Raw genomic sequence first — 12361 nt, 5'->3', positions numbered from 1 at the left:
GGTGCTGAGATATGTCCCTTAGCCAGTTCTATGTGGTCCTAAGCCAGGGTTGTGTTTTCATGCTAGGTGGTGTCTTCACTACAATGTTTGTTACAGATTCAAAATCATAAAAGCCAACTTGTTCATGCAATGATGGCAACTCAGTATCCTCATTAATTGTAATTACTAGTTTTCAATCATCAATAAAATTACAATAACAGCCTTAATCTTATGACTGATTAAAGGGAAATAAATGCTAAGTTCAGGGAATCAGGAATAAAGTCAAAGCTATAAAATATAACATGTAATTGTTCAGGGGCACTACTGGGAATCTATACAAAGGCAATATCAGTTCCTTTTACTCAGGGATAATAAATATATGAAGTTCTATAACACAGTATAAATGAATACCAACCTCCATTATTCTTTCTTGTTCCCTTTTTCTGATTTCTTCAAGGCGTTCTATTTCTTTCTTAGCCTTTTCCTTCTGACTTTGCTGCTCTTTTTGATCCAGAAGTGATTGTTCAAGCTGATAAGAGAAGTATCTTTAAGATTTGTTAAGTGTCTCTGAAAAAAGTACTTCCGGGGGAAAAAAAGTTATCTTTTTCCAAAGCAGTTTCATAAAACTATATTTGCAGATTGAAGACAAATGACTTCCTTCAACCAGATTTCTCAAATAACCTTAAAAGTCACAATAACAAGTGTTTATAATGTTAAATTCTAACAAAATAAATCAGTTATACCTCAGTTCTACGAACTATAGATTTGAACTTGTCATCCTGAGCATCAACAGTTTTATCAAAATCATCCTGTCGTCTTAGTAACTCCTCAACAGCTGAGATACTCTCCCCAAAGTTCTTCTCTTTCATTGTAGGCTCTCTAATATTTATCCAAGCTTCTAGAGATTCCATCTCATGTTTCAGTTGCTGAAAAGTTCAAGTCAAGGCACTGAAAATATTTTAACACCTACAAGAAGATCTACCCAATTAAAACAAATTCAAGGCAAACCAATCATAAATTGGTGCCATTTTTCAACTGGATTCAAAATCCAAAATGTTTTGAGAAAATGAGAGCTTTGCACAGAGAGTACAGTTGGCAATAGTGATCTATACTTCCCTGTGAAAATAGGTGTGAGACAAGATTGTGTTACGTCATCTACTCTTTTCATTATTATAATTGACTGAGTTAATGCAGCAGACAACAGGCATTCCACAAGGAATCATATGGTCAACTTTTATAACCTTGGAAGATCTGGACTTTGCTGATGATTTGGCTTTACTCTCCCATACACACCAACGTATTCAAGAGAAAACCAACAGACTACAACATTATTCTGAACAAATAGGATTAAAGATTAATACAAAAAAGACAGAAATTACGGTTCTCAGTAGTACAAATACCAACCATGTACAACTCAATGGAGATAATATCAAGAAATCTGATACTTTTACATACTTGGGAAGTACTGGTAAAACAGATAGAAAAGCCGAAACAGACATCAAAAAAGATTGGCCAAAGCCAGAACTGACTTTAATAAGCTGAATACAGTCTGGAAATCTGGTCAATACGCATCGAGAATAAAGCTTAAACTGAACAACAGCTGTGTTATTCCAACATTACTCTATGGTTTAGAATGTTGGCATATGACCAAACTTGACCAACAAAAGCTATCAACATTCCATACCAATAGTCTGTAGAGAATCTTAAAAATATTTTGGCCCAACAAGATCACAAACAAGGAACTTCTATCCAGATGCTGTATGGAAAATATGGCAACAATTATACAGAGAAGGAGATGGAGATGGATAGGACACATTCTCTATAAAGATCAGGAGAGCATGACCAAAAACAGCTTTATTCTGGACCCTAAAAGGAAAACCACACAGAGGGAGACCCAAAATTACCAGGCATTGCACAGTAGAGACGGACATGAAAGATAACAACCAGACATGGGGGACCCTACAGAAGCTTGCCAATGACAAGCAGAAGTGGAAGGAATTTGTTGCTGTCCCACATGCCAGGGGATGTAATGGGCATTAAGAATAAGAACAGTGTAGCTTGATACCACTGCAAAGGTAGAACCCTGAACAGTTAGGGCAAGTATGGACACTCCATTCAAGCGTGACATAGCTGCGAATTTTGATTGTGATAAAAAAAAAATTGATACAGGATAAGAATTTGACTAGAATAAAAATGGGTTACTTTTTGACATCTTATTCATAAATGGTCCCAGTCACAACTAAAAGAAAAGTAATCCTAACCTTCATCTGATTGTATGACACCTTGTGAAACATTTGCAGAGAAATCCTTCACTTAAAGTTGTAATTGTCCAGTAAAAAAATGAAAATGCGTGTTCAGGCCCTTAATTCCTAAATTGTTTAAGTCACAACTCCCCAAATCCAATCACTGACTTCCTTTTGTAATATGGTATCTTGTGGTTTGGTATTTAATCAATTACCTTGTGCTAAAAATTCAAACACACACTTCTACTCAACTCATTTACATTTATTATTTTAGTTTATCAACAAGATCAGATGTCCATACCTGAGCTTCCAGTATATGTTCACACAATATCCTGTAGGTTTCATAAGTTGACAACAGTGTAGTCCAAGCATCATTTAAATCCTTTACTTTCTCTTCAATCTAAAAAAGGATGAAAATAAAGTTATAAATATATCATAATAAGGGTAGGCAAATTGTGACCATCCAAAGGAATTGCCTCTCCATTAAACAGAAAATATAATACTTTTAGAACATGCTGGTACTAAATCATGATTCTCAAAAAAGTTGTGAACTGGTTCCTTGTATCAACAGCCACAGTTTCCAGGTTCAGAGAATTCAAACATATCTTATTTTAATATTCATTCTTTCAAACATTACCAAATACAGTAATGTAATTTACCTGGCTACATGTAGAACAAATACAGTAATGTAATTTACCTGGCTAAATGTAGAACAAATACAGTAATGTTATTAATGTAACCTTCCTCACTAAATGTAGAACAAAATATATAACATGAACAACATTACCTCCTCAGATAAAAAGTGACCATTTTGAATCATCATATGACCCATCTGTAAAAACTTATCAACTGCATCCTTCCGACTGTCAATCTCTGCTTTGTGTTCTTTACTCCGTGTAACTAATGCTTCAGCACCTGGTAAATCTTTTGGGACTTCTTCAGCACTAATAATGGCTATCATTTCATTAATCCATGCCCTGTCAATAACATACAATGTGGTATATATAAATCTTCCAATCTTATGTTTGTAGACCTTTAAGGAAAGCTCAGATTGACAAAGAAGTCATCACTTACCACAAGTTCTGAATTTTTAACAGTTACTGGCTGGAGTAAAAAAAAAACAAATAACAGTTTGGAAGAGTAATCAAGGGAACCAAGGTTATAGCGGTAATCAATGGAATGTAATCCAGGGACAAAGACCACACATGGAAAACAGACATACACAACAAAGAACAAAAAGTAACTAAAATTATACATACAAAGTAACAAAAGTTAATGAGCAACTCGGACTCCACTAAAAACTGGGATCAAGGACTGATGCACCGGTAGGGTAAGCGTCCTCTGCTTTTCTAGAAACACCCGTCGAGTTGCTCATAATAAGTCAAGTCAGGGGTAGACAAACAAGGAAAGGAAAACTATGACCCGTTGAATAAATCAGTTTTCATGGTGCTGATAGATACACCATAACGATCCACGAGTTCATGATGACGACCATAAAACTTCTGTAGCGATGACTTCAATCTTGTAGCAACATAACCCTGTTCCAGAAGCCTATTTGTTTGAGTTCTAGCGCGATACAAAAAGTCTGCGTAGTTTCGGCAAGCTCTGGCATAATGTATGAGTTGTGATATGAACACTCCATATGCAGGAGCCGAAGGGATGTTGCCACAGATGAAAGGAAAGTTGACAATTCTGAATGAAAAGTCATCACGTTTGTCGTAAAGTTTGGTCATCGATTTCTAAGTGTAGGTCAAGATATGAGGCTGACTTCTCAATGTCTGTATTATCCTTTATCTCAAGTTCTTTTGGGTAGATGCGATGTATCAAATCCCCGAAATTAAGATTGTTTAAAGATAATACGTCATCTATATAGCGAAAACTGAGATTGAAGGATCTAGCCAAACAATATTCTTTCTTTCTGATCAGATCAGCTATAAAGTCAGCCTCATAAGAGTGAAGGAATAGGTCAGCAAGTAAAGGAGCACAATTTGTTCCCACCGGAATGCTGACTGTTTGTTGAAAAACACATCTACCACACTGGACAAATATGTTGTTGATTAAAAATTTCAGCATTTTATAAACATCTTCCTCTGTATATTTGGAAGATGATTTGGAATTATTTCTTACAAAGTATGAGGAATCTCTACCAAGAACTATATATTTTTATCTAGGTGTACCATCTTTTTTGGAAAAACAATGATTTATAATGTTTTTAAGTCGAGATTTTAACTGAGTATGGGAATAGAAGTATACAGTGTTGAAAAATCATAGGTTTTAATGCTATTTTATTCAGATAATAGTCTTGAACTGATTTTCTCCAAAAGATCTTTCGAATTTTTCAGGATCCACATTGAATTAATACATGGATACATTGGATTTGCTTCTTACTACTTACGTTAACTCTCTGTAATCATTGAAGTAAATCTGGAGCTGATCTGCTTGCTGTAGTCTTTCCTTTCTCTGTGTAGCCTGTTCCACTAAGTTATTCCAAGACTTTACCATCTCTTCATGTTTAGTAGCTATATGTTCTTGAGCATCAGGGAATGCTGCCATTAATCTTTCAGCTTCTTTGGTAATATCTTCTACCTGAGTACTGATAGCAGCCAAGTCTCTCTGGAAAAAAAACGTATCTGTCAAGCATTCTACTGGACTAAAATAAACTTAAATACTTAAATGTAAACACAAAATAATTTGACAGTGAAAAAAAAAAGATCTTAAGACCACAAACACAATTACAGTTTTATTCACCTGACTGATCATGTTTAAATGTCCCATGGCAGATTTTTCATGCAGCTCAGGACGAGAAAAAGAAGTAAAATCATTAAAAGGGTCAAATAAACCAAAATACATCAATTACAATGAACAAAATTGTGTGTTGTAAAGTGTTACAAAAAAAAAAACATGCAGTATACAGTTATCCTAAACTGCTTTTGCAAATATATTTACTTCAGTAAATAAAATCAGACTCATTCTTTCTTAAATATTTCATAATATTGGGCCTGAAACTGGCCTTAACTACTGTGATATTACTTTAATTTGTGGACACTTAATTTTCGTTGATTAAGGAAGAAAAACAAGTCTGTGGATTCTTGAATTCATGGTTTTGAGGTGTCAGTATACACATCAATGGAAATCTCATTTTCATTGCGAACCAAATTTCAGGGTTTGGCCTACCGATAAAAACCACAAAAACAGTTCTTAGATATGTTGGACTTACCTCTAGACCCTCATGTCTACTGATTAATGCCCTAACACTTTCAAGGTCGTGACCAAAGTCTTCACTAGCAATGATTCCATCTTTCTCCTGTATCCAGTCTAAGGTATCATCAGCATCTCTACCATACATGTGAACTTGTTTGGCTGCTTCTAATGCCTACAAGTAATGGAAAGACAGCTTTAAAATAATGGAAAATTAATGAATGGCCAAATTGTTAACCTTATATCATATCAAAGATGTATAATCAAACACATGGAGAGAAATATTAAGGCTAACATTTATTTATAATTTGTTTTACAGGATTTTTTTCCTTTTTATATTGGGTCAAGGGGAGCAAATAAAAATAAAACTGAAAGTCAAAATCTTGGCGAGTCAATGGAAAAAATTAAAATAAAAGTAATTATTTTGAATTTTTATTTATTATTTTTTTTTGCTATATTCTAAATGTACAAAAAAAGTAAAAGATTTTGATACCCAATTTTAATATACATTTCACTTCTTTAATTATTAAGACTGATTGATACTGTTTTCACAATGAAACAGAGAATACACACAAATTTTAACCCGCCCATTTTCAGGATTAATTGCTTTTGAAAAGAAGGTGTATAAAATATTTTTGATGTGTAGATACTTTTGTACCCCTTTCCCAGTTTTTGGCTACATTTCTGATGTGTTTTGAATGTGTATTTCAAGTCATTTGTGAACATTTTGACCCTTCAATATATTTTTGTCTAGGTAAATACATCAGAACCCATGCCACATTTGATCTAAGTGTCACTGATCAGTTATGGTTATTAGTTGGATTTGTTTGTTTGTTTGTTGGGGTTTAATGCCCGAGCAGCAATATTTCAGTTATATTCAGGTGATGAACATGCAGTGGATGATAAAATGAACATGAAATGATGATGAAATGAAAAATGGGATGGAACACAAGGATAATGAGGTTGACAAATTTTGATTGCCAATGGAAATAGGGAGAGGTGGGTAGGGTCGGGCAATTTAGCCTCCTGTGGCGGAGCCCTATGGTTCCTACTCTGGGAGAATACCACAGTAGGGTTTTTAATGCGCGAGGAACGTGGCATCTTTCCCAAAACGTTGCACCACTATGGTTGGCGGTCAGGTTTTCCGTATTATAGCCTGACAACACCAGCATGTAACACAACAGGGGTACCCTATTCCACCACCTGAGGCACACATCGTCTGAATATAGCTGAAATATTGCTGCTCGGACGTTAAACCCCAACAATCAATCAAACCTGAGGCACACAACCCAGTTGCTCTGTGGGTAGAGCGCCCTAGCCCCTAGCTAAGGTTCTGAGCACTATTTAGTTGCCTTTTACAACAAGCTTAGCGCTGCTGCAGGCCTATTCTTCTGACACCCGGACCTGTACAGGTTGTTATTAGTTGGAGAATCACATTTGTATTGTGTCATAGGTATGACTAGATGACAGCATCTTATTGATATAATATGTTTTGATTATGGCTTTATTGGTAGGTGAAATGATCTTGATAAAAAGCTGCAGCTGAGATGTACAGTGTTATCCATCTTTGTTTTATGTAATTTGAAGGTTAAATTTATAGAGGTCTATGTTGGTTACAATTATGACATGTACATTTATTATTATAACCAGTAATCATCAGCTGTCCAAGCCAGCCATAATGGTAAATATAGGCAAGATGTTTACCCAGGACAGTATATAAATGTGATTCCTTTATCCATAGAGGACACTCTTCATGTTGATGTACTCCCAAACAGTTAGAGTGGGGAAATGCTCCCGGGCCCACGTGGGGTCTGGGAGTAGGCCAGAGCATCAACAGAGTAGTCCAGCCGCTAGTAGGACATACTCTGAGTTTTTCGGTCAGGTATCCCGAAGGCTGGGCTCCGCTACCTCCAACTACTAACAGACATTTACTAACAGAATCCCTGTAAGGGGCAGTCATGTGAGATCCGTAAGGATAGTCAAGACCGTAAAAACCTCCAATCATCATCATCCATAGTGAATAATCTTATATCTTGGAGGTTAGAGAGCAGCATTTTCGGTATAAGATGATTATTTTGAATTTGCAATTGGTATTGAAATAGTTGGTTACACCAATATCAATCATGGAGGGCTCAGGCGTTAAACCCCAACAAACAAACAAACAAATCAATCGCGGAGGTGGAATGTTGGATGAGTCTTGTTTTGATAAATGCAAATTATGTGCAGTACATTTTTACTGTGTTGTAAGATGTGTTGAGATTTAGACAAAACTTTAGTGTAATACTGCCAACTGGAGTGTTGGGCAGTGGGCAAGAATGTTGTTTGGTTTATTAGTATTTATTGTATTATCATGCAGCTCATGGAGTTAAATATATAAATCCTTGTGAAGCTGTTTGCATAATAAAATGTTCATGGAACCATGGCAGGACACCTATGTTATGGCCAAAACAGTCTTCTCATCGACAATCTCATCAATTATTTCACTGACGGAAAAAGATTCACCTTTCTGTATTTCCCGATAATAACAAGTTTGAAATAATCGTAGGCCAACTCTTCACTGCACTGCTGTTGTGGTCGGCCATTGACCTTCAGTGTTTTTTTTTTTTATTAACTAAAGATAAATGCCGAGAGCTTCTGATAGCTTGCTAAAATAAAACGATTGCTGAATGGTCATCCAATGAAAACTCACGATCTATTTCCTTTTATTTTTAGCATGGGATTTTCTCGCAAATATTCCAGGAGTCAGTGGAATGTACAAAAATAAAGTGACATTCATACTTTCACTTTTATTTTATTTTTGGCTAAAATAGGGTCCTGTAAAACCAATTATAAAACAATGTTGGCCTAACAGAAATCTGAAGGCACAACCTTCTTCTTCTTCACATCTTCAACTTAATGACAATTTTTATTTTTTTTTTTAAATTTCATCTCGCAAATCTTAATATTCACTGTCTTACATTTAACCCTTTTTGTTGGGTGTTTGAAGTTATTGTGAATTTCTCTCCATGAAGAGAATTTGTGATTGAAATTATGCTATGTACAGAAGAACGAGAGAATAGTTCTTCATCAAGTTTCTGTGTAAATATTGTCCATACTTATTTCACAATACTGACCTCTTGCCTTGCTTTTGAAACTTCATGTAGTTCAGCCCATAATTGTTTAACTTCCTCAGACTTCCTAGCAATGGTTTCTGATTCATAATGTTTCATTTCTATCATCTGTGAGGCCATGGTAGTTACATTGGTTACTCTGACTTCATTACTGTTCACATCATGAGTAAAATCTTCAAACTTTTGTTGTAAAATCTAGAGAAAAATTTTCAGAATGTTAGTCAAAGTTCATCAAGACACTGAAGCATAGCCTACTATTTTCAGGACAAATCATTAAAATGATGCATATTTATTAAAGTTACATGCTATTTCATGATGTTCATGTGTACCATTTTAATGAAAATGTAACAATTTTTTCATAGAAAATTTATTTTTCTTATATCTGACCTACAGATCATTCTTTAAACGAATGTATCACACAGGATGATTTAAGGGATATTATTTCATATCAGTAAAAAATCAGTAATTTCAATTGGATAAAACCTTCACATGTGGTATTAATTAACCTACAGTATAAAGTTTTACTGTGATAATGCCCGGTTACGTATTTAGAGTTACATACCCTTATTAAAACGCATTTGTCAATGCAGTTGTCAATGTAAATATGCAGAAACACGATGGCTTTCTTAAAAAAAAAATCAAGGATATGGTTCCTCAATGAAATAAACATATTAGTTGTTGATAAAGTGGTCAATATTGGGACACATAGACTGCCCACAGGACAGCAGTATTGACTAAGACCGTGATAGTGACTGAGCCATAGGAAAGGTATTGACCAGTTTATCGATTTCAAGTTCTCTGACAGGAGATTGTGAATTCTTATATGTCTAAAAATTTTGATATCCCTGTATAAAATGTAACAGAGGTGTATCTTACGAAAGTGTACTACTCACCAACATAAAAGAGACCATAGACAAAATTGTCTACAATTCACATTTGTAATACAAGAATCTAAGAAATTAATGTTTTAACTAGTGACAAACAGATCCCAAATAGAATACCTCTACATGTTCTAGATCTTGACCATAATCTTCTGAGCTAGCTGTTACAATATGTTCTGATATCCATGTTGTCACTTCTCCAACCTCTCTATAAAACTCATACAGTTTCTTTGTATCAGTTAACATAGTTCGTCTTTGAACTGCTAATTCTTGTACCCGTGTATATTTTGTTTCTATAGCAACCTGTAATATTTGTTCCATAATTTTTATTGAAAATTATACATCACAGATAATTCTAGTCGGTTATCCATAATTATTCATAAAAGACTTAATCTTAACCCTCAAACAGAAAAGGACCAGAAATTTAAAAAAAACAAAACATTAGATTCAAACAGGTGTAATAATAAAATAATTAATAACTAATTGGAAATCATAGCTACCACTCAGCATAGACCTTTTTAATCATTAAAAATCCCTTTCCGATAGATGAATACATACATATCTATACAAACTGTTTTCTGATAATCTGTCCATTGTGACACATAGTGATCCCTAAAACTTATATTCCACATTTGTCACATGTACATAATGCTTGCTGATAATAACAATATGATTTCTGGCATTTACAGTCCATCTACATTCTTAAATACTTTCATATTTCTCTTTTTTACACTTACATATTGCTTTTTGATATTTTCACTATCATAATGATTTTTTTCAACCAAAGATTTCTGCAATGCTGAAAGCTCTGTAATATTATTGTTGAAGTTCTCTATATCTCTTTCTAAGGTGTCTAGTTTCTTAACATACATCTGAAAGGGTTAAGTACAATAAAATATTTATCATAGCATATCAAAATAATGACTTGATCTATGTTTAGTCTACTAGTCTATCAAATTGGTGGCTGTTTCATTCAGAGTCTAAACATGATATATGTGAACTTTTTTGTGACTCAAATTTATTAACTTTCACTTATAGCAACATAGAAGAATTATGGATATAAACATATCAATTGTTATCATGTTAAAACAACTGAAGGTTTTTTTAATGAAATATTTGTAGATTCTACAATAAATGATGGGATATACCTGCACAGCATCTTCATCTTTTCCATAATCTGGACTACTGAGTACAGGAATTTTCTCTTCCATCCACATGTCTGCTTCAGATACCTCTGTATAAAACTGAAAAAAAAAACAAAAAAAAGACCATCATCAATATCTATTACACTATGTAACATACATAATTTAGTACAGGTCTGTTTAAAAACCAGGCAGTGGTTGATTCATCATATCTCAAGATAATCGAAGAAACTAATCAAATACATTTGTTACATCTTAAAAACAACTCTTACTGTGTTTATTTTTTTTCTTGGATATGCTATATATCATGAAATATGTATTGTCTGGTTATAGTGTAAAAGTTCTTGCAGGAAATTTTCCCATACTTTTCTGTAGTAGAATGCAACAAAATTTTAAGTGTTGATATCTCCAGTTACCAACTTTCATTTGCCCTCTCTTTGTTGAATACAGTTTCTATAAAGCCTACCAATGTTTTCAAATTAAAAAATAGGAATAAGAAATGCGTGAATCACTAATCATAAGCTTCTGTTTGGTTTTAAGGCAGAGCTGTACTTAAGTCTAAACATTATTTACTAAATATCTATGATTCATTAAAAATAATCCAAAGTAGACAAAAGAAAAGGCAAAACTTATATGATATATGTACTTCTGCAAAAAAAAAATATTACAATTCATTTTACCTTCTGAGACTCAAGAGATTCCTGTAGTTTGAGTTTTCTGACAGAGGCCAAAGTCTTCAGCTCCTGAAGTTCATTATGTAATTGCTTTAATTTCTCATTAATTTCTTCCGAGGCAAAATGTTTGGCTTTCATCATCCTCTCTGCTGAACTGGCCACATAATCTATCAAAGGCTCATGGGCAACAATCTCAGATTCTAGAAGCTATAAATTAACACACAATATAAATGTGCAGCAAACATTCAACAATACTAGACACTACAAGCTAGAAAAGAATACATGTTATACTCAACTTAACTGTAACTCACCAAAAAATCTTCAAAAATATGTTAACCCAAGTTTATGGCATCTTATCCATGTTTGAAATTAACTATTCAAGTGAAAATTTCATATGAAAGAAAACTATTATTCCATAAATGTTGAACGGTTCAAATCTTGTGACACTGAAATTTAACATCCCTTTGTTTAGGGAGCACAGTATTAATTTTCATAAATAGTATCCACAAAGTTGATTTTTAACACTCTATAATGCTCATCATTTTTAGAATCCACGAAAATTGATACCTGTGAATATGTTCACTTGACAGAATCTGTGAAAGTTAGCAACCGTGAAAATTAATATGTTTACAGTAAATAGTATTAAGTCGATACACAACAATTTTCAAATCCACATTTTCCTGATCATAACAGGTACGTGTACTTTAAATTGACATTCATTGCACATTCAAATTAAGTTAAGAAAAGAAATTCAGCTAATGTTCCGTAAACAGATATACTGACTAAAATTACTTTAAAACCAAAACAAATGAATGCAAACCTGATGTTTCTTCATCAGATTCTGTACTACAACCAATGAGCTGCCAAGTTCTGTAGAGGCTGCTAAAGGTTTCTTATCTTCTATCCATTTTAGTTCATCTTCAACATCTCTGAAGTATTGATACATTAACTGGGCATCCTCCAAGTTATCCCTTCTAATCTTACATGGTTCTGTTAATGAAGAGTACCTGAAATACACAATTAAAGAATATTTTACATAAAAAATGAGTATCATGAAAATGAGCATACAATGGCAGAGAGATAAAATTCTAACCTTTGATTTCAATTAGGAGAGTCACTCAAGTCAAGCTATCA

General features: G+C 33.8%; 1 protein-coding gene across 10 annotated transcripts in view; it reads right to left on the bottom strand.

The window, feature by feature from the left end:
• Window positions 1-12361, bottom strand: part of LOC148623848 (spectrin beta chain-like) — an 89822-nt gene that overhangs the window by 14230 nt on the left and 63231 nt on the right. For all 10 annotated transcript variants that reach the window (XM_088566051.1, XM_088566053.1, XM_088566052.1 and 7 more), the window contains 12 exons: window positions 12048-12234; window positions 11234-11434; window positions 10560-10655; window positions 10149-10283; window positions 9532-9714; window positions 8534-8725; window positions 5440-5595; window positions 4618-4835; window positions 3010-3199; window positions 2524-2622; window positions 723-905; window positions 395-508 (listed from right to left, as the gene is read on the bottom strand). In XM_088566051.1, the coding sequence (XP_088422177.1) occupies window positions 395-508; window positions 723-905; window positions 2524-2622; window positions 3010-3199; window positions 4618-4835; window positions 5440-5595; window positions 8534-8725; window positions 9532-9714; window positions 10149-10283; window positions 10560-10655; window positions 11234-11434; window positions 12048-12234 (1954 nt within the window). The remainder of the gene's footprint in view (window positions 1-394; window positions 509-722; window positions 906-2523; window positions 2623-3009; window positions 3200-4617; window positions 4836-5439; window positions 5596-8533; window positions 8726-9531; window positions 9715-10148; window positions 10284-10559; window positions 10656-11233; window positions 11435-12047; window positions 12235-12361) is intronic.

Source organism: Perna viridis, chromosome 2 (genome assembly GCF_037379345.1).
Source record: "Perna viridis isolate PV_CMFRI_1.1 ecotype Kerala chromosome 2, ASM3737934v1, whole genome shotgun sequence".
Taxonomy (NCBI): Eukaryota; Metazoa; Mollusca; class Bivalvia; order Mytilida; family Mytilidae; genus Perna; species Perna viridis.
Note: the sequence above shows the minus strand (reverse complement) of the source record. Positions and strands in the feature narration are given on the sequence as shown.